General features: G+C 50.0%; 10 protein-coding genes across 10 annotated transcripts; 6 read left to right on the top strand and 4 right to left on the bottom strand.

Annotated features, from left to right (window-relative positions):
- Positions 1-574: 574 nt before the first annotated feature.
- Positions 575-2,573, top strand: N7519_002700 (putative MFS sugar transporter; the record flags this gene model as incomplete). Its single annotated transcript, XM_057289478.1, has 8 exons — positions 575-582; positions 733-975; positions 1,026-1,572; positions 1,623-1,710; positions 1,768-1,966; positions 2,025-2,125; positions 2,176-2,274; positions 2,341-2,573. 8 exons carry the CDS (start codon positions 575-577, stop codon positions 2,571-2,573), a joined length of 1,518 nt encoding a protein of 505 aa, XP_057150680.1.
- Positions 2,574-2,914: 341 nt separating this feature from the next.
- On the top strand, positions 2,915-3,786 carry N7519_002699 (GNAT family N-acetyltransferase; the record flags this gene model as incomplete). Its single annotated transcript, XM_057289477.1, has 4 exons — positions 2,915-3,079; positions 3,154-3,192; positions 3,247-3,591; positions 3,646-3,786. 4 exons carry the CDS (start codon positions 2,915-2,917, stop codon positions 3,784-3,786), a joined length of 690 nt encoding a protein of 229 aa, XP_057150679.1.
- Positions 3,787-4,065: 279 nt separating this feature from the next.
- N7519_002698 (putative C6 transcription factor) lies at positions 4,066-6,359 on the top strand (the record flags this gene model as incomplete). The annotated part of the gene is made up of 5 exons (XM_057289476.1): positions 4,066-4,340; positions 4,392-5,116; positions 5,174-5,597; positions 5,659-5,941; positions 6,000-6,359. The coding sequence occupies 5 exons, from the start codon at positions 4,066-4,068 to the stop codon at positions 6,357-6,359; spliced, it is 2,067 nt and encodes a 688-aa protein (XP_057150678.1).
- Positions 6,360-6,456: 97 nt separating this feature from the next.
- On the bottom strand, positions 6,457-7,105 carry N7519_002697 (putative RING finger domain protein; the record flags this gene model as incomplete). The annotated part of the gene is made up of 3 exons (XM_057289475.1): positions 6,457-6,640; positions 6,691-6,867; positions 7,014-7,105. 3 exons carry the CDS (start codon positions 7,103-7,105, stop codon positions 6,457-6,459), a joined length of 453 nt encoding a protein of 150 aa, XP_057150677.1.
- Positions 7,106-9,712: 2,607 nt separating this feature from the next.
- On the top strand, positions 9,713-11,532 carry N7519_002696 (homeobox domain-containing protein; the record flags this gene model as incomplete). The annotated part of the gene is made up of 3 exons (XM_057289474.1): positions 9,713-9,885; positions 9,953-10,064; positions 10,117-11,532. The coding sequence occupies 3 exons, from the start codon at positions 9,713-9,715 to the stop codon at positions 11,530-11,532; spliced, it is 1,701 nt and encodes a 566-aa protein (XP_057150676.1).
- A 615-nt stretch (positions 11,533-12,147) lies between these two features.
- On the bottom strand, positions 12,148-13,842 carry N7519_002695 (flavin monoamine oxidase family protein; the record flags this gene model as incomplete). Its single annotated transcript, XM_057289473.1, has 4 exons — positions 12,148-13,112; positions 13,175-13,566; positions 13,623-13,660; positions 13,717-13,842. The coding sequence occupies 4 exons, from the start codon at positions 13,840-13,842 to the stop codon at positions 12,148-12,150; spliced, it is 1,521 nt and encodes a 506-aa protein (XP_057150675.1).
- Positions 13,843-14,541: 699 nt separating this feature from the next.
- On the bottom strand, positions 14,542-15,414 carry N7519_002694 (uncharacterized protein; the record flags this gene model as incomplete). Its single annotated transcript, XM_057289472.1, has 1 exon — positions 14,542-15,414. One exon carries the CDS (start codon positions 15,412-15,414, stop codon positions 14,542-14,544), a length of 873 nt encoding a protein of 290 aa, XP_057150674.1.
- A 769-nt stretch (positions 15,415-16,183) lies between these two features.
- On the bottom strand, positions 16,184-18,189 carry N7519_002693 (T6SS phospholipase effector Tle1-like catalytic domain-containing protein; the record flags this gene model as incomplete). The annotated part of the gene is made up of 2 exons (XM_057289471.1): positions 16,184-18,013; positions 18,064-18,189. The coding sequence occupies 2 exons, from the start codon at positions 18,187-18,189 to the stop codon at positions 16,184-16,186; spliced, it is 1,956 nt and encodes a 651-aa protein (XP_057150673.1).
- Positions 18,190-20,972: 2,783 nt separating this feature from the next.
- Positions 20,973-24,447, top strand: N7519_002692 (peroxidase/cytochrome P450 family protein; the record flags this gene model as incomplete). Its single annotated transcript, XM_057289470.1, has 3 exons — positions 20,973-21,478; positions 21,538-21,779; positions 21,839-24,447. The coding sequence occupies 3 exons, from the start codon at positions 20,973-20,975 to the stop codon at positions 24,445-24,447; spliced, it is 3,357 nt and encodes a 1,118-aa protein (XP_057150672.1).
- A 415-nt stretch (positions 24,448-24,862) lies between these two features.
- N7519_002691 (dynactin subunit 5) lies at positions 24,863-25,572 on the top strand (the record flags this gene model as incomplete). The annotated part of the gene is made up of 2 exons (XM_057289469.1): positions 24,863-24,904; positions 25,000-25,572. The coding sequence occupies 2 exons, from the start codon at positions 24,863-24,865 to the stop codon at positions 25,570-25,572; spliced, it is 615 nt and encodes a 204-aa protein (XP_057150671.1).
- Positions 25,573-25,613: the final 41 nt, after the last annotated feature.

Raw genomic sequence — 25,613 nt, 5'->3', positions numbered from 1 at the left:
TCGGATTTGTGAGCAAAAAGTATATTGTATATACTTTGTAGGGCCCGGGGAGTCGTACTCCGGAGTCTCTTGCTAAATACGAAGTAGAACTTTGTGCAATGAACTAACATGGACCGCAAGGACCTTTTGACGTTCCAACGCTGAGTGGAGAGATTAATTTGTGGACTCCATAGGTACATTTGTACTCCGTAACCTCGGACCGGATCCACACTATAATGACTCCGCTGTACGGAGTACCGAGTAGTACAACATCCATTGGAATATACGTAAAGCATGTTGGGGGTGTTATCTTCAACAAGTGACATTAACTTTAACGTGTTGGAATTTGTCAGTTTCTGAGTCTGGACTCAAAAGCTGGAAAATTCCTGTGCCGTTGATCGGCACGCCAGTCATGTACTTGAGAACTTTATGCAGCTCAGTGGGCCACAGCTCCACAGGATACATCCCTACGAGCCCACCCCCCCTACTTGTCGGCTACAAACATGCTGAAATTTCTCTCTTCAAACCTGGTGCTGGCATCCTTTACTATATACCCTTAATTCATTGAGAGTTGTGAGATCTACAACAGACCATCATGGGTAGGTTTGGGTCTCAGACCAGTTCCTATAACAGGCTGGTTATTGTTTTTGTGGCTATTGGGTCAATGGTGAGCTCGCATATATTTCCAAATCGCAGCTATTTACCAAGCTTACACGACTAGACATATGGATATTGCTCTTCCATTATCTCCAGTACAATCGGCCAGCCAGGATGGTATGCCTACTTCGGCCTGCCCGCTGAGGGTGAACCAGGATATGCGAGTACCACTACCCCTGCGATCTCGACAGCAAACGGCGTTTTCAGTGCTGGCGGTGCTGTGGGTACACTTTTTATAATGTGGTCGTGCGATTTCTTTGGCCGCAAGGCAAACATCCAGTTCGGTGCCTTCTTTTCGCTATTCGGAGGAGCACTTCAGGCCGGCTCTAATTCACTGGCGTATGGCACTTCCCCCGCTTTAAATTTGGACTGACACTAACAAATTTCAGTATGTTCCAAGCGGGCCGCTTCATTTGCGGTCTTGGAATCGGTATCCTTGTAACCGTCTGCCCTATGTATCTTTCCGAGATGTCCAGTGCTCTCCGCCGCGGCTGGCTCGTTGGCCACCACGCCATTTTCCTGGTTTTTGGATATATGCTCTCAGGATGGGTGGGTTATGCTTGCTACTATGCAACAGGCACTCTGTCTGGGTTTGGCTGGAGGTTCCCTCTCGCCTTGCAATGTCTGCCCGCCTTGGTACTGCTTCTGGGATCTCCTTGGCTCCCGCGTTCGCCTCGTTGGTTGATTTCGAAGGGCAAGTTTGATGAGGCGCAGCATGTCCTTGAACGGCTTCGTGAATCACCAGATGACCCGAACAATTTGGCTGCCAAGGAGGAATTCTTCCAGACGAAAGAGCAAATCAAACTCGAGGCTGAGAGGTTGGCTACTTATGGCAGCGTGTGGAAGGCTGTCTTTACAAGGAAAACATACCGAAAGCGAATGGCCATTGGTTTCCTTACCCAGTGGGGCGCTGAATTTGGCGGACCTTTGATCATCGTGAGTGTGGCAACACCTAACTGAAGTTTGTTTCCACTGACAATCGCTAGAACAACTATGCCGTTCTTCTATACACAAACTTGGGCATGGAGGGCGGCATGCCTCTGCTCTTGAGTGCTGTCTGGCTGACAACAGCTGGTGAGGATAAACAGCCACGATCTACTCCTATCTACCTCATTTGCTAACCTCGCTCAGGTGTGATCTACAACCCTCTAGGCGCCTGGCTCCATGATAAAGTCAACTCCCGGCGTGCCATGTACATTATTGGCTTTGTCGGAATTATCATCTCTACGTCCTGCCTGGCTGCTATGACGTCTGAGTATGCTGGTACGACCAACAAGGTCGGAAATGGATTCGGTATCTTCTTCATCTACCTTTATCTGGCCTTCCAGGGGTGAGTAAAGCATCCGCATGGCAAGACCACTGTATAAGTCAAGCTGACAGTCCTCCAGTACTTTCTGCGACACCACTATGTACCTCTATGTTTCGGAGATCTTCCCGACCGAAATTCGTCCAATTGGCATGGGCTTTTCTCTCTTCGGCCAATTTGCTTGTAAGTTGTCCGTTACAATTTCGCCTCCAAATTCCAACTGACATACGTAGCCACCCTCATCCTCCTGCAAACTGCCCCCATGGGCTTCGGCAACGTTGGTTGGAAATACTATCTTGTCATTATTTGCTGGTCTGCATTCTTCATTCCGGGTACGTTTCCTTCCCTATCACATCAAGATCGACCTGTCATTCAATCCCCGCTAACAAAAATCGTAGTCATCTACTTGTTCTTCCCCGAAACTGCTGGCCTCACCCTAGAGGAAATCGCCCAAAACTTCGGCGAGGAGGTTGCCGTTAACCTCACCGGCGCCACAGACGAGGAAAAAGCTCGGCTCGACCAACAGCTAGCCGCAGGTGGGAACGTTCAGTCATCTGTAAGCTCGGAGCTAGAGAAGGAAACTAAGCGGTCAACAAACGAGGCTGAGCAGAATGTGCCGAAAGCAGGATAAAACAATCTTTGGGTATATTTAGCTCTTGAGCAGAGAGTGGCCTGCCGACGATGAATGATTTTTGGCTTAATGATTTTAAGGTTGGGGCCATGAATGACGCATGTGTTATATTGAGACAGGGGGAAATACCCTGCGCTGCATGAATTGTTGACCGGGAGGATTGGGATTGGTTAGATTTTAGATTCCGTTACCTGGGTAATCCATAATAACTTCAGCTTATAAATCATCAGGAAGATCCTCGGGCTTTTAGAGATTGAAACTCTCAAACTCTTATACTTACAATACTCTTATACTTACGATACTCTTATACTTATAATACTCTATTGTGTCTTCGAATCACAATGGGCCCAAGTTCGAAAGTGACTTTGTTTCCCTGGGATCCCAACTCGGACCTTCATCTGAAACGTCTCGTGTCGCAGCGAGTCGAATGCAGTTGGGACCAGGAAAAGGTTGAGCCAAAATGGAAGAAGCAACAGCTCAAGGGCGAGAAGTGCATATATTGGATTGTGAGTCCCGTCGAATCTTACTCCGTTATATTCAACACAACCACGAGTTGAATATGCTTACATTTTGTGGAAAGGTCACGCCATCAGATGAGTCACAAGCGACATCGCCGAAAGTAAAAGACAACAGTGCATAAGTAATACATATGTAGCTAACATATAATTACTAGGAAGACGAAATGCTTCAAGACACAGCCACAACAATTAATGCTGTCCCACGCCAGCCGACAAAAGAAAGCTTCATCCCCATTGGTCACATTTCACTAGATTCCAAGAATCCTGATGCAGAGCACATTGAGTTTGACCTGCCAGCCGAGAACGTCTTTTGGATAAAGTCATTCTACGTCAGACAGTCCATCCAGGGCCAAGGAATTGGGCGAGCTGCAATGGATGAGGTCGAGGCCATGGCAGTCCGGGAACCACTACTAGCCAAGACATTGATGCTAGACACGGTCCAGAAAGATGATCAGAAGAGAGAAGAATTTGCGAATGCAACATATGGTGGTGTTCCAAAGGTAAGTCTGATTGTACAGTTTGATGTCCTCGGTCAAGTAACTTATCGTTTCCAGAGTACGAACGAGGAATGGTATGCTCGTCGAGGTTACCAATTGATCAAGACCGTCCAGAACTATTATCGCGTCGCGGATAAGACTGGCAAGGTTTGGGATACAAAGACGGTTTTTATGAGAAAGGATATTGCAGGTCAGTAAAGGTAGTATATATCGTGTCAAAAAGGGTCCTACTGATTGATATAAATTCGGTTGCGCCTTCTCTAACATGGAACATATAGCCCCAGTAAAATACATAGATAGTAATAGGTAAATATATATCCCCAAGTTTCGATAGCTGTCCAATTTATGTACTGACCGTCTTGTTCTCTCATCCTTCGGATTTCCTAGATATAACACGCTAAACCTAATTTGGACGAAGCAAACTGCCAACCATCGCGGGTATCAATTTTCCCGAGGTCCCTTCCTCTCATTGATCGTATGCCTCTATGCCTTGGTTCTCGAGCCATGAGAAACGACGATCGGCGTTCTGCATCGCCGGCAACGCGCAAAAATGGCACTTTACAGTCATGTGAACCCTGCCGGAGATCCAAACAGCGATGCGACCATGACCGGCCGGTCTGTCGCCGATGCACCGCAAAAAGAATCAGCGATAAATGTTTTTATCATCCAGCTCCGATGACTAGGCGGAGGCCTTCTGATCCAGTCAATCCTACGATAGTTTCTAGTCGACTGACCAGTCAACCAACCTCAAAGTAAGCATCTCCTGCAACGGATGATAGGCCCATACTAATATGTAGAAACAGTGCTTCTAGCTTGAGCTCAGGTTTACTGGGGAATGGCTGCTTATTCGCGCCATTGGAACCACCCTCGGCTCTCCCGGGATATCTGGGCTCAACAAGCTACTCCGCGGTCTTAACTGAGCATCGCAGTGAGATTTCGTTCGAGGCTGAAGAGAGCACAGATTCCTCCGCGGGGTTAGTGGTGGAACCCGATCGACTCCAATCTGGGGTTGATGTACTTCAGTTTTTGTACAATCTCACTGTGTATGAAATGTTGATTGCACGATACTACGTTCGGACATTGAACATCATCGTGCCCAAAATCGTAATGGACGAACTTCTGCGCTCGGTGCGCCAAATCTTCGCCGGTTTCTCCGGTGATCCAACGGCACAACTGCAAGAGTTGGCGAATCAGATATTTCAAAATACCTCCCGGCCCATGCGGACTCACAAGTCTATGTCGGTGGAGGAGTACTGTTCCTCTTTCACCGGTCGCAACCTCCGATGGGAAGCCCTTGGGTCTATTTTCGCTCTTTGCGGAATGCAATTGGTCATTACGCCAGACAGCGACCCTGACATTACGCAGGGCTCGGATGACCCTCGAACAAAAGACCAGTTACTAGAACAAGTGACTGTGATAAGTACAGTATGCCTCGGTTTCTGTGATCAGGCATCGTCGGCAAATGAATTACTGGCAATGTTACAGTATAATGATGCTATGTTGCGAACACAACAATATGGTGATTCCAGTAAGACTTTCCCTTTCTGTATGATCTCATCCTATCGATTTACTGACCACCTGTCAGGCTATCAAGCATGGCGGCGATTGGGTGACCTGGTATCCACGATTTATGCAGCTGGGCTACACTTAGAGACTAATGGGGCTGAGAATTGCCCATTCTTTCTTCGCCAGTGGCGGAGACGCTGCTTTGTTGGTGCCTTCTACATGGATAAAATGATAGCAACATTTGTTGGGCGACCGCCACTGATGAATGGTCGATTCTGCACACTCGCTGCTCCCTTGGACCTGAGCGACGAAGTTCTGGTTGCAGGTGGAGATGTTCTCAGCAAAGCCATTTCGGAGCTAGACAGCGCCGGATGGAATAGTGAAGGGAAGTTACACCCAGTAACCTCACCTCGCCTACGCTACCATCTGGCTATCATCCGGGAAGAGACTCTTGAGGTAGTACTAGGGACTCGCGAGCAACACAATCTAATCCAGAAGTCCGAGTAAGCATATCTTCCCGTCCGATTCACGTGTTTTCTTAGTGCTGACATGATTTTATAACAGAGAGATCCAAGCGAAATCACGCGCCATATGGCAATCAGCTCCGGACCAGCTTCGATATGACCGGCGATCGAACCCTCATTTGAATGATGGGTGCTTTACCATTGTCTATCTCTATTTGGACTATCTATACACTTGCTTTTTGCTCTATCGAGCAGTTTCCAAGCACACGAACACCGGACAAGCGGAGCTTTGCGACATATCTCGTCGGGTGCTAGCCATTGTCATTCAGGTTAATTCGTTCAGAACTCCAATGGTCGATCTAGACCGGCACTTTTCTTGGATCGTATGTCGCCACGGTTGCCATTCATGAGTGGAAGAGAAATATTTACTAATAAATGCAGGTCCTGACGTACGGTGTGCCTTCCGCCAGCGTCCTTCTCCTTGAACTCCTACGCCAATCACATGAGCCCGCTCCACACGCCGTTCCTCTCCCGCGCGCTGAGCTGATCCGCAACCTCAGCGTGTTTATTTCTTTCCTATCGTGGGTTGCAGGCCCCGGCCACGGCAACCACCACACCTGCAAAGAAGCCGAGAAAAAGCTGTCTCGCATCCTTGACCAGTTACTCGATCCAGAGCCTGTGCAGCAGCATGTGGTGGACGATGTTACAACAGGACTCGACGACTTCCTGAATTGGTCGAACTACAATACGATCTGGGACTTCAACACCGATTATATGCCTCTTACCGAGGGCTTTGCTTAAACATCATCATATTATCGTGAAGATCATGCAGGGCTAAAAGATCCATTCATCACGTCGTTATTGAATTACTCCCGTCCAATCGCTGGCTGGTATCTGGTCATACCATCCACAGATAATCGTTGCGGGGAGGTGTCTCGGCCACATAATATGCCCGGTGACACAGCGGGCAATTGAAGTGGTCCCCCAAGAACCACTTCTCCAAGCATTCCCGGTGGAAAACGTGCAAGCACCGCAGTTCGCGAATCTCCTGCGTGCGGTCTACTTGCTCCAAACAAACGGCGCTGAGCAGAACGTCAGCCACTGCACTGCCGGCGAAGCAAGGTAAACCTACCAAACGAACTGTCCATCGACGGCCTCGGATAGTCCGAGATTCCCCTTTGTGGCCGTCCACCACTTCTCGAGCGTGCAAGTTGGCGAGACCTTATCCAACTTGCGCAACCGCTCACTGGAGTTTTTCTTTGATCCCAGAAATGACCGCCTGTCCCGACGGTTGACGAGTATTGTCAGACTGGATGATATAGTTAGAATAAGATGTTCTAGCACGATCTATGTAATATGTAACACCGACGGAGGGAATGTATCGGCGCGAATGGGGATGGAGGAGACACAAGAGATAACATTCCATAAGATGCAAATAATATCCATCTTACTCACATCAAACTAAGCACGATGAGTAGCACTACCCCAAGTCCGATGCCCAAGACGATCGCCATATGGTTTTTCTTCAGTTTCGTGTCTTCAGCCATATCTCCGAGTCCAGGATTCTTTGTTGCACGAGTGGTCAAAGTCGCGTCGATGAGATGGGGTGTGATGGGTGACCAAGGTCGAAAGCGAAAAATAAAAGACTGGACTCAAAAGGCTTTGGTCCTAAAGTGCCAGTGATCACAAGCTAAATGTGGGTGTCACAGCCCGGACGCCGTGCCGGTTCAATAACAGACTAGATCTTTTCCAAGGAAAAATAAACAAAAGAAAGGAAAGGAAGAGCCGAAATACCAGTCAGAATCCTATGAAGTCCAGAGAGTCCAGAGGTAGAGTAGATTGAGAATGTCACCAAAGAGATAGGAATTGTAAATGTTGGAGACAATATCAATCTGGGGATGATCTCCATGTCCAAGCGTCAAAGCGGGGAAGAGACGTGGATCAACCATGGATCGTATGAGCTACGATTTCCACGGTTTCCTTTGATTTTCCCTCTTATTTGTCTTTATTGGTCTTTAGGTATTGAGCAACTTATATTGGACCAATCAACACTCTGAAATGGAAGGGATACGTGGAATGTTGTCCTTTTGTTGATCATGGGATTCACATAGGTACTTGAAATACGTGAAACATAGGTAGATGCCTTTTTCTATTACCCCATATTTGCCTGGTATTTGTCTATTAGGTATTTCCGTCCTAGATAAATCTGGGGATATGTGCAGATTATATGCGAGATGACTCTTTTAACCTCAGCCAAGACTTCCCTCTCCACTCCCCTACTTTATCATTGCAAGGGTTGTATGTTTCATGGGGACATTCTTCGAACATTCTAACTGGCACTATTGACTCTTTTTTGGTATTCTGGACTCCTACTTTATCTTACCTCAGGTCTATTAGGGTTTAGATCTAAATCTAATTGGAATCGTGGATGGTACCAAACAGCTACTCCATACTGCAACATAGAGAAATACTATTTTGTATGAGCAGGCAGAATGCAAGGGCAATACAGATCTGCTACATATGTAGATATGCATTGATATACACCTGTAGCAAGTATCGGTCACATGTACTCCGTAGATCTCTCGAGATATGGTAGCGATGATATATAGTACAAAATAGTCATGCTGAGGATATTTGGGGACAGGAAAATACCTTGCATGGTCGGACACTGGCTATGTAAAATATCTGCTATCTGCTTACACGGTAGGCTTCTATCAAAACAATGAAGCTTATCAGAGTTATCGGTCAGCGTATAATGTACCTAATAGTAGGACTATATCTTCTACATTCGTTGCAGAGACACTTTTCTCTTTCTTGTCTAGCAGTTGCATCCCCAGTTGATATCATGCATATGTGCTGTTAATCCCTCCTGTGGCTTGGTCAGCGTGCGTCTACCGAGGCGCAGATCATACTCTCGATTTCTTAGTGGTAGACTGGGACGGACATGAACATTAGACCGATGACATAGTGAAAATGCAGCCCACTGTGATAATTCAAGGACTCTGAACAACTGTTAGGATCGCACGTCGATCAAACATAGGAATGCTCCTAATTGGATGGCGAGTTTACAGTTGACGCGGTCTACAGTTAGTCAATCTTGTACAACATAGGAAGCTGTCGAAGGCGTCAGCGTTTCTCTTCTGATACCCAAAGAATTTGCAAAACGAGGGATACAAAATAAGTTTGACAAAATGTAGCTAGCCCCAGAGGTTTATATATATAGAAAGACCCGACCTATGGGACTGCGCCATGAATTAGGTGTTCCCAAACTTGACCTAAAGTTCTGCCCAAAAGGGCCAAAGGGGTGGAATAGTTACGCTCAAATCCGAACATTCCAGTCTGCGACCACTGTCAGGGTACTGGGCTATTAGCTGTCACATTTGGAGCTCTTTACTTCTCTGAGATGGGGTGCTACTTCACCGGCGACCCACTGCGCACTAGAGGTGTTACAATTGGGGTCAGGTCATAGATGCTCTTTCGTCATCTGAAAACACAAGAGATATACAGATGAAGGATCTCTTTTTTTTTTGGTTTTAACATATTAACATTCCTTGCAAAAAATCATCGGAGAGATCACATTCCACCACGTGCAAGTATTCCTCGTGGGGTCACGTGAGGGCGCGTTACCACGCGTTTGCTCAACGGTAGATCAGACGAAATAAGGCAATCAAGGCAAATGGCATGATTTAACCCTCTATGATCTGATAGTAGCTGGGGGATTTCAAATATGCCTGTATTGAACGCGAGGACACGCTTCGCGCTTCACGCAGGTAGCTGTATAGACTACTTGCAACCTCATACCGAGTGTGGGCCCAACCTCTACAAGCCTTAACGCGTCAATATAGACAAAATGTAAAACTAGTACTCTGAGGACTCGAATAGATAGATAATCCAAAGGCTAGAAAGGATCAAGATCAAATCAGATTAAAGATTCCAAGTACCAAGTACCTCGGGGAGCACTTTGTTACTAGCGCGGGCCACGTTCTTTCTACTCCGCGTCTACACCGCGACGCGATTTGATACCGTTTTCTGCATGCCAGCCTCACGGCTTTCCAATCTTCTGTCTCTTGTCTTTCCTTTTTTTCATCTGGTGATCTGGTGTTCTTGCGTCTTTCTCTTTACCCTCCCAGCCCCTCCATGCTCTCTTAGGTATAATGTCTGATCCGGAGCCTTCGGTGGCGATCTCATCCTCGCCCTCTCTCCCGGCCACCGACTCCAACCCTCTTAACTACGCTTTCCTCGTTCATTCGCAAAAGACCCTCACACAGAACCTCCCTCCTCGTGTCGACAATAAACTGTTAGCCCGCCAGAAGCGACGCCGAACGAGGTATGCTATTATAGTTGTGGTCCATACTACGAACGCGTCAATTAACCCGATATGAACTATTTTGCAGTCCGGAGGACCACGCAGTCCTCGAATCCGAATACCAGCAAAACCCCAAACCAGACAAAGCAGCCCGCACGAGTATCGTGAACCGCGTCTCACTCGGTGAGAAAGAGGTCCAAGTATGCGATGCCAAGAGTTCACGCACAAAAACTACTTCTAACTGGCTCGCAGATTTGGTTCCAAAATCGCCGCCAGAACGATCGTCGGAAATCCAAACCCCTCCAGCCTCACGAATTACTCGCCCCGCGGTCGGGCATGCTCGATTCACCAGGTCAGCCTTCGAGTGATGATAACGCGTCGACGGAGCCGGGGTCTTCAAGTGGGGCAGAGCAGTTTGACATCCACGACCACCGCGAGGAAATGGCATCGAAACCATGGCACGGGGGACTGTTGCAATTTTCAGATGATTCGGATCCAGTAACTGAAGATAAAGATGAACATGAGCTGCCCCAGAGCACTCAAACAAGCGTGGCAACAGAGGCTGCTGGGGAAACTCCGCCCACCACACAGGAAGAGTTTTCCCAACTGGTGAATGACCACTCAGAAGACTCTCTCCTGCAGGTACCAAAGAGGAAACGTTCAGTGTCGGATATCCGGGGCGAGGGAGAATACGAGAAGCAGGCAGCAACCACACAAACCATACACGTCACACCTACGAAGTCACCCCCGTCGCTGCGTTTGTCGATGTCGTTTGATGGAAAGGCTTTGGTACGAAAAGAGGGCGAGTTAACGCCGTCTCCGCCCAAGGGCCGCAACGCCTTACGAATCGCGATGTCATCGGACGGAAAAGCAGTAATCCGCGGGGAGAACGAACCATCGCCGTCCAAGAACCGCGTGGCGATGTTCTCGGTTCGCCGGACAAAGATGTCAAGCTTGCGGCGTAGCAGCAGCGCCGTCTTCCCAGCAACGCCGCGGGCAGGTGTGGCCGAGAAAGATCGAGCTTTCGGTCGCTCTCGTGATCCCCGTAACTGGGAATCATTCTGTGACACAGACGCAAGAAGTGCCCTATCAACACCAACCAGTGGGCCGAACGGTTCTCCTGGTCTCTTCCAATCCCGCAGCCAGCGCTCATTACCACGGAGTGCCTCAGGGCGGCACAGCCTCGCTGTCCACGGCGACCCGAACACGCCAATTTCTCAGTCCATGGGAGAGAAGAGGCGGAAGCTCGCGCGCGCTGTTTCATCTCTAGGTCGACTGGAGACAGGCCGAAACAAGGCGAACATGAACCCATCAAAGTTGTCTAAGCCTCTATTTTCCAAGACAGGCAAGCCGGATCTGGAGCAAGATCCCGGCGACTCTGACAAGGAGAACTGGGTTCCAGGCACGCGGTCAACAAATATTCGTCGTCGCAACACGTCACACATCCCACGACCGGTCCTCCGTGATGCTAACCGTAATCGCGGTCTCGGCATCTCTACCAACGGCAAACGAAACCGACCACTTCAGGCCGGCTCACAGGGCAAAGCCCCGCCAGAGCTCAGTGCTGAAGTCTCAGCTTTCATGGCTGGTGGCTCTGGGGATACCCAAGAAGATGACTTGGACTGTGTGCAGGGTCTCCTGTCGTTGAGCCAGGGGGCCTGGCGATAAGGAAGAGGGTGCATGATTGATACATTGACACTCCAAAGGGCGATTGCCTGTCATCTTTGCATTTGTTTTTCATTTCCTTTGTGATACTGGTTTTCCTTTGTTCGGAGCCCTGATGTACTTTTTTATATTTTTATTGTTGTCTTCATGATGTGTGCTTGCAAGCGGTCATTGCCACTGTCACGTGAACCCTGTCCATGATATATCTTTTATTCGGGCCTGTTCATTTTCCCTTTCTCTGCATCTCTTATGCACCTGGATTTACATGGTTCTTTGTCTTTCGTCGCCGGTGCTTTACTCGGTGGACTTGTCTGATCTTGGTGGCCTGCCGTTGATGGGGGTCTGACCGAACGAACGTGAAAAAGCTCCCGAGAAAGATACTAATCCTTGAATGAATCCAACGACCTGAAATACCTTATTTAAGTATAAATGAAGATCTTCGACTTGCTAGGTCCGTTGTATAATCGATACACGTCGTGGCTTTTTAGAAACAAACGTAGGGTATCTATCAATCTATACCTCCAAGCTATAGTTCTTAAGAACCACCTAAATCCACAACGCCAATGTCTAAATCTATAGATTTCCCACATAGCAAGTATATATACAACTCTGTCTAAATCAAGACACCTCTTCAGAAGGCAAAGAATCATCCTTCACCTCTACCCCACCATCCCCAATCCCAACCCCCCGACAAACCAACCTCGCAACCCTCTCCCCACTCCAAAATGCACCAGTAGTAGTCCCAAGCGAAACAAACGGCGCCGTATGCTCCCCAGCAAACCAAAGTCCCCTATCCGGACCAACCCCATCCCCAGACCTAATAACGTCAACATCCACATCCGCCTCCTGAACCCCAACCTGGAAATTACAGTACGACCCATTCCCCGCAAAGACATCCTTCTGCCACTGCGTAGCAAGCAGCGCAACGGGCACACAATCCGGGTTCTCCGCGCTGTACCCAGGAAGCCGGGAGTAAAAGGGCTGCAGTGTTTGAATTAGAGATTCTCTGTATTCGAGCGACGAGGACGCCAGCCCCGAAAGACGGTTTATTATCTCCGCGCCGCCGTCGCCGTACGTGTAGAAGAGGAGGGTTGGGTGGGCGTGTGGTTCTGGGAGTGAGGCGAGTGAGAGGCATTCTTGGTTCCATTCTATGTTCGGGTGCGGGGTGTATGATGGTTCGAGGAATTGGGCGAAGACGGTGTTTCGGGTTCGGGTTTTTGGTGAAGTGTTGGTTGTATTGGTGTGCCAGAAGGCGCGCGGGAATGTCACGTAGACTTTTTCCAGTCGGCCGTAGGAGATGTTTTTGATTGCTTGTTCGAGACGGGGCGGGAGGGATGGACTGAATGCTGAGGTGTTCTGTTTGAGCCAACCGAGTGGGCAGGTTATGACTACTTCGTCGAAGACGTAGTCTGTTCCTGTGGCTGTTGTTACGGTTACTTGGTGCTTTGTTTGGGACTTGTTGTTGCGAGGTGGTGCTTTGATGCTTGTGACGGGTTCGTTGAGGCGGATGTTGGCTTTTGCGGTGGCAGTTTTTGCGATATATTCTAGGATGCGCTTGTATGTTGATGCCACGATGAAGTTGCCTGATGGATGATGTTAGAAAGTCTGATATGCAACCCGGGATGGTTTTGCTGAAGACACATACTCCCATCAACGCATTCTTCCAGACGGAAGAATTTCAAGCTCTGCCTGTCGACTTGGTCGCCGACATATGCACCCCAGAGCCTACAGGCGTCCAGACAGAGCTGTTTCTCTTCATCTGAGAAGTTGGTTTGCTGGACTCGTTCGCGGAAGAAATCGAACAGACTTCTCTCGACGGGGATGCTTTCTCCATGGTCACTGCTGTATTTGAAGGCTTCTGCTATAGTAATCCATACAAAGTCCTGGACCTTAGTGCCCACTTCGTCCGTGATCGGGTGGCCGTCTCGTGAGAAGGTGACATGCCTTCCACCCTCAGGATCGTATATGACGGTTCCCGTTTCTCCTGCTATGGTACTGATTGGGTTCTCCCCCGCGCCATGAATCCAATTAGGGCCTCTAAATTGAGCATCAGCTGGTGTATACTTTCCACATCGTCATGGAGGGATACATACAGATCCACCACATGGTCTCCAACAGTTGATTGGTGAACCTAAATAAAAAGTTAAAAAAGACTGCGGTTCTGCTCCGGGTAGAGGGAAGACATACTCTCCCACCAATACGATCTCTTGCTTCTAGGATTGTTACTCGGGCCCCGTTTTGAATGAGGATGTCGGCGCACCGGAGGCCTGAAATACCTGCGCCGACGATGCCTATATGCGGACTCGGAGCCATGCCGTTATTCCGAAGACCAATTGGGGATACGCGATTGGGATTTGAGCAAAATGAGTAGACAAGGTGAATCTGGAAGTTTTGACGATCAAGTGGAGATTCTGGATGTCATTGAGTACTGAGATGATTGGTTACCGTTATCCACTGGATGCCCTTATCATTCCAACCTTGGAAGGTTGCCAGTTGCCAGCTACATCTATACGGATGGTTATAATGGGTCTACTCAGTTTACAAGAGGATAGGTTATTTTGGGAAGGCCCAATTGCATTGAGAAAGTGATTCCGAAAGAGGTCGTATCGCGGATGCCGGGTCAAATAAAGGCACGGCAAAATCAGAAAAAGGACGGAGCTCAGTTATGACCAGCATAATACAAAAAGAAACCATGCGCCTGGTCGAACCTGCTAAAACCGCCAGAAACGGGGACATGGTAAGATCCCTGTCACCGCCGCAGAACTCCATGCCGAAAGCGCTTTTGAAATGATAAAACAGGACTGCGAAGGATATGTACGGGTCGGAGGTAATGGAAGGGTATCAAGGAAAGTCAGAGAACCGAGCAAAGCGCCACTGAGTAGAAAGGAAAGCCGATAAAGAAGTAGTGAAGATCAACTCCACTATGAGACAATGTGGGAGCACAGGGGCTTCTTGGTTGTAGTAGACAAGGCGCGGAGATCGCGGTGAAATCGTATGAAACTGGGAGACACTTCAATCTTCCCAGATGGTCTCCAGATCAAGGTCCTGCCGTCGCTCGGCACCACACACACTCCATCGCTTGCGCTTATCGCTCCGAGCTGCATATCCGCCCGATCCCCCGCGCATTGTAGTGAATGAGTTGGGCGCATCCGAGGCCCCGCGCCGTCGGCTAGCAATAGTGGCCGCGTCGGCTGCATCAGCCGCGGCTTTCAATTCCGCGATGCGATCCTCTTCAAGGGCCTCATTTTCGGCGTCAGGGATGTCGGGGATTGTTTCCAGGGAAGAAATGCTGGGGCTTCGGGAGCGCAGGCTGGTTGGAGTGGAGGGGACGGAGATGGACGAAACAGAACCAGAGTGGCTGGGGTAAGATTCGTTGTATTTGGAGCCCAGGATGGGAGAGGAATGCAAGGAGGGGCTGGCGGGGGCCTGGAAAGGAAGGGGTGAAGTCGGACGCAGGCGACCGATGCGGGGGAAAGTCTGCGGCATCAAGATAGGAGAGGAGGTTGGCTGAGAAGGCGATTTGCGAATAGTTTCTAATTCGGCATTCTCGGAGATGGTTTCTGAGATGTTGAGAGAACCCATGCGGTCGATGTAATCGTCAGAGCGCATTTGTAAGGGATATCGTTTCGCGTCGACTGGTGCGCCACGACCATTGACGAAGATATAACGACCTTGTGAGTCCAGGCCTGGGGAGGAATAAGCGCGCGTCATAGACGGCATACCCGGGATTCCAGCCAGTGATCGTGAGCGGAGATGCGATCGGGCCAAAGGGGATCGTGTCCGAGGTGGTGCCGGTGAAAAAGCAATCATGACGTCCTCCTTACCCTCGGGGGCAACCCCATTAGGTTCAGTTTCGTGAGGGCGCATATCTTCTTGTGACTCCATGTGTAAAAGGGGGGGAGGGGAAAGGGGGAGGAGGTGGGGTGAAGGTAAGTGAGCATTACCCTCGCATCATGGCATAGAGTAAAGGAGGAAAGTCTTGGACCTGCCAACTAGAAGAAAAATGAATGGGAAAATAAGAAGGTCAAAGATGTGATAAGGGTGTGAACGGGGCCAACGGGCGCATGCCCGATCTTCATGGGATATATCCTAATTAGGCATAGATCTAGACTGACAGAAAAATTAAGATACTTGAATTAACAATGTAGGAGACAATAATAAGTAAAGTACCTATGTTCTCAAGAATAACTAGGTAAAATGAAGGTGAAATGAAGGTAAAATGAAGCTATTCCCATAGACGATAATGTATGACCAGACTGAGTGATCTAAGATGGCCACTGCCAACATTGAAGCCATTGAGAAACATCCCTGTATCCACATGGTAATCCATGGATATAGGAGTTTATGTTCAATGGCGCAGAGAGAATGGCTTTGATAGATCACTTTGCCACTGATTGTTCGATTTGACCAGCTCCGAACATTCAGCTTGTCTTTGCTACATCTACTATATGTACACGAACTTGAAATATACCACGAAGTATCATGGAAGGCGATTTTGATGTGGACCGCAGGAATCTAGCCAGCTCCAGATGATGTCAATCAATCAGTTATATAGCATTTGATAAAATCCCTCCACATTACCTATTAAACAGTATAAAAAAGGCCAAGTCAACGGCATATAGACAAAAGAAAGAAAAAGGATGACAGGTATATCTCAAGGTTTCGTCTTTACCTCGCCCTCCTTGCACTTTGAGATGTTCTTGCGGACATAAGTCTCCCGCACCAAATCACCTTCATGCTTGAACACCACCCAATCACCCATACCACGCTCCTCTGGTGCGACACGTATACCACGACCGCCACCACCAACAATCACATTACCAGGACGGTACTTGGGATCCGCCTGCATACGCCGAATAGCAGAAACGTGGATCTCAGCGTTATCCGGAACATCCCGCACTTCACCACGAGGCAACGGCCAACTAATCGGCTTCCATGACCCATCCGGCTGCAGATCCATACGACGGAACGGCAACCATTCCATAATGCGCCACGTGATAACAGACATAGCAGGAATACCCTGGTTGAACATCAGACAGTCATGCACCAGGCCCTTCGTACTGGAGGTATGCAGCGCATGCCAGAAATCGCGACTGGCAGCGGAGCGCTCCTTATCATCAGGCATGGAGCGGAAAGCATCGTCGTTGTTGGCATGAGGCTCAACGCACCGACTCGGCCGCCGGATATTGATCTCTTCCCGGATGGGAGTATAGTCACCATCAAACTCCTCCAGACACTGGAACTGCTTCATCTTGCGTTCATCCAGCTCGAGCCCGGCCTTTTGCGCTTCCTGCGTCATCCACACTAGCGGCGCGTGGCTGAGCGCCCATGTCTCGCCGTCTGAGAGCTTCCATCCACCGCCGATGTCTGCGTGGCAGCCTGGGAACCAGACCTCATGGATGTCTTGATCGTCTTCGTCGTCGCTTGAATCGGCTTCCATGACGGGAATTTGCACCGAGAGGGTGTTGGAGTGCATGCTGTGGCAGGACTCTGCGCTTCGCACTGAGCGGGAATCGTCCGGCACTGCGAGTCTGCGTCGGGGAGAGCGTGCGCGATACGTGTCGCGCGGCACTCTCCTGTTTTCGCTACTGGCGCGGGAGGTTGGTTGTGAAGCTTGGTGCGAGGCACGACGCCCGGTGTGGTAGTATGTCTCTCCGGTACTGGGCCCATGGTTGGGAATGTTGGATTCAGGCTCGGCTTTCTCTCCTTCCTGCTGTTCTTCCTCGGGGTTGCCATTGACCTGAATAGCAGGGACGTTGCCCGGGAGATCCTCCTGGGGCTTCTCTTTGTTGTCATGGTGGAAGATATGTAGATGGTTCTTGGGGATATGGGGGCGGCGGTGGTGTTTCTTCTCCTTTGGACGCACCTCCGAGATCAGATCTTGACGGAACTTCGCGCGGCGCTCGTCAATACCCACGGCATGACGAATCACCTTGGCCGAGCTGCGCGCTGTGTAAGGAAACTTGGTACGCTGCATCCACGCGGACTCGAAGCGCGGCACACTGTTGACGGTATCGAAGAGCCCCATGAAACGGATACGCGAGATAGGGCGACTGAACGTTTCACGGAAGGCCTTCATGTATGCGAAGAGCTTCTCCTTCTCTATGCGGTCTTCTTCCGAGTCGTAGGATCGCTGCTGCCATTTGGCGAACGTCTTCCATGCGAACCGGACCAGCTCCTCGTTTCCTGCTTCGAGTAGACCGATATAGTCCAGCATCTCCGCCAGGAATCGCGCGATATATGAACCACGACTGAATCCGATGAAGAAGATCTCATCACCAGGCGAATAGTATCGCATCAGGAACTTGTACCCACCCATGACATGCTCGTCAAAGGAAGACCCGACCGCCGAGTCCTTGGCCTTTTGATAAGCGGACTTGATACGCTGAATTCGACCATGACTACTCAGCGACTTCGTAGTCACATATGTACCAATGCCCGGCTGGTAGTAATGATACTGGTGGCTTTTGCTGCGGTCAAGCATCTGCGATTTCTTAGCACTGGTTCAAAAGCTTGGCTCGCAGTCCCACTTACGCGAAAGATCTTGAGCACATTGCTATCTGACTCGTCGCCGGCGAATTTGTTTCCAGTACCATCGAAACATAGCACAAACTGCTTCGGCGCACTTGACGGACCTTGGTGGTCATACCCATAAGCCATGATGCCACGGAATACGCAGTCGGCCAGACAAAAAAGGGTACCAAACTTCAGGCACACCTGATAAGACCCGAAGGGGGCTATATACGAGAAGGGGGGAAGGCTCAAAACTGGGATGACGCTTCCATGCAGCTGGCCACAACACGTATTACACGAATCAGCGCCCTACGCTGGGCCCGGCACAGAAGGGGGTTGGCAGGATAATTGTAATATACAATCCACTCCGCTAGTCGATCACTGCAGGTTTGTGGAAAGAGTACGTCAAACCGGAGCGGGCTGACGGGCGGGTCTTCCAGACTTGGCACATTCCCATCACAACATGAGCCGTTCTGGTTTACTTTTCCAAGGTTGGGATTATTTTATGTAAACAATCACTGACTTGCGTGCAGGTACAGGTTACACGAAACCCTACTTCGTGCTAACGGGGGTGTACAACATATTCTATCCAATGAAGCCCTACTTCGTTCTAACGGGAGGTGCATTATATCCAATGGAGACACGCCGGCAATTATTACTGGATATGCGGGTTTGTTCTGAACAGGGCTGAACCTGACTCGAGAACTTCTGCACGAGGGAGGTGGGTTGCGCGGCCCGGACCTGGGTAGTGTGAATGCGATTCGCAGTGTGAATTTGGAATTCTTACGAGATGGAGCTGAACTCAGACCAAAAGAGAGACGTGCGGATCTTTGCTCCTCCATACACGAGTAATAATTGGCCCTATGAGGTTTGAAAGGAGAGGATGCTAGGTGGTGTTCGGGACATTATTGCCGATCATTCCCCACACACGGCTTCTATTTTGCAATGATTCAGGAGGTGTAAGGGATATGAGCGGGCGTTCCTATTGAGCATGTTCCGGCGGATCGGTTCGGTGTTGAGCGATCGATCAGATCTAACTTTGGCGCTATACTGCGAAAGCGCTGTATCGATACACATTGGTTCATAGTCCTGCACGGCCCTGGGGCATGACCCACTGGTGGATCTGTTTTTGCTGTCAATTTCTTTATTTCTTTTCTTTGAAGGTTAACACTATAGAAAGTATTTCGAGGTGTCATTGCCCAGGTGGGATTGCAATGATTACCTATAATAAAACTTAAAACCTCATCACATATTGCATGACTAAAAATATGGAAATTTACAAGTCATCCGCGTGAAATTGTTCCAAGCTGAAAGGGATTGTCGATACCCGAAATGGAAAGGGAAGAAGTGTGGGACTTCTAGCCTTTTTTCCTTTTTTTCATATCCCGAAAAAAGAAAGCTAATGGATTATTCGACTGAACAAGGGATTGTAATCGCGTACCCTAGGTGATCTTAAGAGAATCAGGTTTATGCATAGATTATCCACCCATGGGTAGGTATCCGGGAGCGGCCCAAGCCATGGTCGACCCGTGGTTCGTCCTTAAGATTAACTACCTAGGTACCTAGGTATGAGATTGAAATCTATGGATATTAAAGGAAACACTCCTACAGAGTACTTCGTATGGAGTATCTTGGTCATCTATCATCTTTGCTTTTTCAAAAGGGGGGATCTCTTATTTTCGCGTGGAAACTCCCATTTTGCCGAGGAAAGACGCCACGAGGATCGGTAGACGAAAATTAAGACCCTGAAAGTGGATGCTCTGAGATGGATCAAATTCTGAATCATTCGCGATGACTGGCAGATTCAGCTACCAATGACAGACGGCACAATATGGTTCGTGCAGGTCGGTGGCCCGTTCACCACTTAAAATCCATAGTAAGTGGGTGAACAGGTGGGCCTGTGTCGATCAAAACAAATGAAAAAGGAAATGAAAAAGTGTTTGTGTTTTCTTTCCAAGATAATTCCAAGGACGATTTCTGCTTCTATCACATTAGGGCCTTTCCTTGCGTCCCAACTCCTACCGAGCTCGGAGTATGGAGGAGTACTACCTCATGTCCTACACAGCATAACCTTAATTGGGGCAAATTATGCAATAAAAGCATGACAGCGCACCCCCAGCCAGCCACCGAGTATATTGAAATTCTTTTTTCGAGAATGTCGCGAAATTCCGAACATCCTCCCCCACTTTGTGTTTAGTTCGATCTTGAGATCCCTTTGCAGCTCTGTAGGGAGTACAGAGTACGGAGTACGGAGCACTGAGTCCCTCGTATAGATAAAGTGTACACCGCTGATTGTACTCCCGCACCTATTAGCTATAGCATTCTCGCAGTCATTGGCCAATTATCCGCTCTTCCGAAGCTGGTGATGTATAGATCCAGATTTGGCTTTGCTTTTCAGCTCCTGGTTATCCCATGCATGTCACAACCTTGGCCATATTATAGTATCTAGCATCATGTCGCTCCAACCTAGCAGTGTATTCAGGTATTCCGTATACATACTAGAACATATGCCCCCTTTTGTCAGATATCCAAGGCCATAAAATGATGATCAATTACTACATCTAGACACCTCATCACCGAGAGTCCACTAGTACTCCGTATAGAGACTCCACTTGGGAATTGAGCTTTTACCATGCGGGGCTGGGATACTTGTTACAGAGACTAGGTTCAGGCCCGAGAAGAGATCGGCCTAATGCTCTCCATCAAATCAATGCCGCTCCAGTCAATCAGCTATTGGTGATAGCAAATCCGCCACCTTTGGGACGCTCCACAGTCCTGCAGCTGACTTGCGTCGCCAGTACAGCTCGTTTTAAAGAGCGCCGTGGAGCTTCTGATTTATTCCCCCCTGACCTGGCCCTTGCTAGCCACTTTGTGTTTCTTCTTTTAACTTCCTTTCTCCTCTTGACTTGTCTGTGTCATCATTCTTCACAATGTTGAAGAGATTCTCCACTCAGTTCAAGCGGTCCAAGGACTCCAAAGACCCCAAGGATTCCAATGGGGATACCGAATCCAAGAGCACAGACAAGAGCAGCAAGCGCGCCTCTAGGATCTCGCCATCTCCGAAGTCCACTCATAAGGAGGAGAACCATGTCGTGAAGCGTTCTGAGGTGGTTGCTGTATTCGACAAATATGCGCAAGCAATCCATGCTTCGCAGGAGCCTCTGCCCAACCAAACCAGTGATGGCGCCTTCTTGAAGCACGACAAGTCATCCGGTCTTATCAATGACATCAAGGCGCTGGGATTCCGCGATGTCGGCACTGTCAAAGACCTGATTGCGAGCAAAGCCTCCGGCGGAATTATTGATGACAAGACCTACTTGATGGAGCGCATAATCCAGATGGTCGCGGACTTGCCCGGTAACTCCAAGAACCGCACCGACCTCACCGGTTTATTCCTGGATGAGCTCTGGAACTCAATTCCTCACCCGCCTCTCTCGTGAGAAATCCCCAATTAGAGACTGCTGTTTTGCAATTGCGCGCTAACGCTGTGAATAGTTACATGGGAGATGATTACAAGTACCGCTCGGCCGACGGCTCAAATAACAACCCTACTCTCCCGTGGCTGGGAGCTGCTAATACCCCATACTGCCGCACCATTGCTCCCCTGACTATTCAGCCAAGCGGATTGCCCGACGCTGGTCTGATTTTTGATACCCTCTATGCTCGTCAGGAGTTCACCCCGCACCCCAACAAGGTCTCCAGTGTTTTCTTCGACTGGGCCTCTCTGATTATTCACGGTAAGTCAGTTCCACGGAAAGTTACGATTCAGGCGCTGATGTGCTGGTTTCGCACATAGATATCTTCCAGACCGACTACAGCCAACAGCACGTGAACCAGACCTCTGCTTACCTTGACTTGTCCATTCTGTACGGCGATGTCAAGGAGCAACAGGATAAGATCCGTTCCCACGAAAACGGAAAGCTGAAGCCCGATTGCTTCTCCGAAGGTCGTCTGCAGGCCCTTCCTCCTGCCTGCGGTGTTCTGCTGGTTATGCTGAACCGTTTCCACAACCACATTGTTACCCAGCTGGCTGCCATCAACGAGAATGGTCGCTTCAGCACACCCCGCCCTGGTCTGTCCGAGGAGGAGACCAAGGCTGCCTGGGCCAAGCGTGATGAGGACCTGTTCCAGACCGGTCGCCTTATCACTTGCGGTCTGTACATCAACATCACTCTCTACGATTACCTGCGCACCATTGTCAACTTGAACCGCACCAACTCCACCTGGTGCTTGGATCCCCGTGCGCAGGCTGAGAAGGCCGATGCCACTCCTTCTGGTCTGGGTAACCAGTGCTCTGTTGAGTTTAACTTGGCCTACCGTTGGCACTCGACCATCAGTCAGGGTGACGAGAAGTGGATTGAGCAGATCTACTACGACCTTATGGGCAAGCCTGCTGAGCAGGTCAGCATGCCTGAGCTACTGATGGGTATGAAGAAGGTTAAGGGTATGCTTGAGGCTGACCCTGCCAAGCGTACCTTCGGCCACCTGCAGCGTAATGCGGATGGATACTTCGATGACGGAGAGCTTGTCAACATTCTGACTCGTGCTACCGAGGATGTGGCCAGCTCTTTCGGTGCCCGAAACGTACCAAAGGCCCTGCGCTCGATCGAGATCCTCGGAATCGAGGCTTCGCGTAGATGGAACGTCGGTTCTCTCAATGAGTTCCGTAAACACTTTGGCCTGAAGCCTTACGAGACTTTCGAAGACGTCAACTCCAACCCCGAGATCGCTAATACTCTCCGTCACCTCTACGACCACCCCGATTACATTGAGCTGTACCCCGGTATCGTCTCCGAGGAGGCTAAGGAGCCCATGATCCCTGGTGTCGGTATCGCCCCGACCTACACCATTTCCCGTGCTGTGCTGTCGGATGCCGTCGCCCTTGTCCGTGGTGACCGTCACTACACTATTGACTACAACCCCCGTAACCTGACCAACTGGGGTTACAACGAGTGCCGTTACGACCTCAACATAAACCAAGGCTGTATCTTCTATAAGCTGGCCACACGCGCCTTCCCCAACCACTACAAGCCTGACTCCATCTACGCCCACTACCCTATGACCATCCCCAGCGAGAACCGCAACATCATGAAGGATCTGGGCCGTGAGCAGGATTACTCCTGGGACAAACCTGCCTTCATGGAGCCTCGAGTCAACCTGGCCTCCCACCAGAATGCCAAGCTGCTCCTCGAGAACCAGAAGGACTTCCGTCCCAGCTGGGCCCGCTCCATGTCTGATCTCTTCGGCAAGGGCGAGTTCGACACCAAGCAGCGCGAGGCTATCGGCAAGGCTCTTAATACCGAGGAGTTCCCCAAGCTCGTCAAGACCTTCTACGAAGACATCACTGAGCGCTTGATTGCTGAGAAGGGTGGCCAGTTGGGCAAGATCAACCAGATCGATATCACTCGCGATGTCGGCAACCTGGCCCACGTCCACTTCGCCTCTACTATCTTCGGCGTTCCCCTGAAGACCGAGGATAACCCGCGGGGGCTCTTCACCGAGCACGAGATGTACATGATCCTCTCTACTATCTTCTCCGCGCTCTTCTTCGACGTCGACGCTCCTCGCTCGTACGCTCTAAACCGCGCCGCCTCCGCCGTCTCCACCCAGCTCGGTCAGGTCGTCGAGGCCACTGTCAAGGCGGACACCAACAGCGGTCTCTTCGCCGGCATTATGGACAACTTCCGTCCCCATGACAACGCTCTCCGCGAGTTCGGAACAGAAGCCATCCGCCGCATGAAGGAGGCTGGCTCCAGCGCCTCCGACATTACCTGGTCCGCCATTGTCCCGACCATCGTTGGACTGGTCCCCAACCAGGCTCAGGTCTTCACCCAGATCATCGAGTTCTACACCTCGCCCGAGAACAAGGCCCACCTAGCTGAGATCAACCGCTTCGCCAAGACCGACTCCGCCGAATCGGACCAGAAGCTGTACCGCTACTGTCTGGAGGCCATTCGTCTGAACGGCACCTTCGGCGCCTTCCGCGAGGCCAAGGAAACCGTCACTGTCGAGGAAGACGGCAAGACCTACACCATCCAGCCCGGGCAGCAGGTCTTCGCCTCCTTCGACCAGGCCAACCACGACCCCAGTGTCTTCCCCGAGCCCAACGAGGTCAACCTTGACCGCCCTCTTGACTCGTATATCAACCACGGCCAGGGTCCCACCACCGGCTTCGGCGAGCAGGTCACTAAGATCGCGCTCATTGCTATGCTGCGTGTTGTCGGTCGTCTGCAGGGTCTCCGTCGTGCTCCCGGTGCACAGGGCCAGCTTAAGAAGATTCCCCAGGAGGGTGGCTACCAAGTTTACCTCCGCGGTGACGGAACTGCTTACTGTCCCTTCCCCATGTCGCTTAAGCTGCACTGGGATGGTCCATTCGAGCAAAAGAAGAAGGTTACATCTTCCTGAGTGTCTCTTTTCAAATTCGTTAGTTGAGGCTTCTTATATGAAGCTGCGGACGGACATGTCATGTTATGGGAGGTAATTAATTTTGGGTCGGCTATGATTCTATGCCTTTGTTGACGTTTTGTTTTCGACAACTGTTTGGTTGTCAGGATATCCGGGAATTGTTGAAGGTTACATATAACAATGTAGTGTATAGTTCATGAATATTTCTCTGATTTCATTTTCCCATTTGGTAGAGACAATATCAAAGCGTTCAAATCAACGTTAAACTATCATTGGAAAGAAATCGTCATAGTTGTTTACCTACACCGCCTTGGGACTATATTGCCGCATCGACCGGGTTCGAGCTATATTTGTTGCAACTCCAACTTCACAATTGCAGCATTACACAACAGGAAACCCCTCAGTACTCTCCAAGATGCCTCCACCAAAGGCAGCAAAGGGCGAATACATCGAGACCGTAAGCAACACCTCCTTCTTACCCTCTCAATTCCCACCAAGCCTCCCAACCCAATCCAAAACAGAAGAAACCCAACCTAACCCACCGAAACACAGGACACAGGGAACAAAATCTCCCGACGGTCCCAAATTCACGGCACGCAACACATCATCCTCGGCGGCAAGACGGTAATACAAGCCGAAGCCGTAATCCGTGGCGACCTATTCCGCACGGCAACACTCCCCACCGATCCAAACAATGCCTCCGCGCCAGCAGCCCCGAACCCCAGCACGCCCAGCGTGGCGATAACAGTCGGGCGATACAGCTACATTTCCAAGAGCGCGATCCTGCGCCCTCCCAGCCGGCTACACCGCGGTATACACTCGTTCTACCCGCTCAAGATCGGTGACCATGTTTTTGTCGGCGAGGGCGCTGTTGTTGAGGCTGCGTCGCTGGGGAATCATGTTCATGTTGGGAAGGGAGCTGCTGTAGGCAGCATGGCTATCATTAAAGATTATGCTTATGTGCTTGATGGCGCGGTTGTTCCGCCCGGTATGGTTGTGCCGAGCTGGTGTATTGTTGGTGGCAGGCCGGCGAGGATTGTCGGGGAGGTAGGGGAGGGATATGGTGTTGAGGGGGCGGAGGGGGGTATGGCAAGGGAGAGGTATCGGGTTGTTGGAAGGCCTTGAGAGGTTGGTGGGTTTCCGTTTTGGTTTCTTTTACTGGTTCT

Source organism: Penicillium mononematosum (genome assembly GCF_028829835.1).
Source record: "Penicillium mononematosum strain IBT 11891 chromosome Unknown utg000002l:1.0-8112719.0:1.0-8118358.0, whole genome shotgun sequence".
Taxonomy (NCBI): domain Eukaryota; kingdom Fungi; phylum Ascomycota; class Eurotiomycetes; order Eurotiales; family Aspergillaceae; genus Penicillium; species Penicillium mononematosum.
Note: the sequence above shows the minus strand (reverse complement) of the source record. Positions and strands in the feature narration are given on the sequence as shown.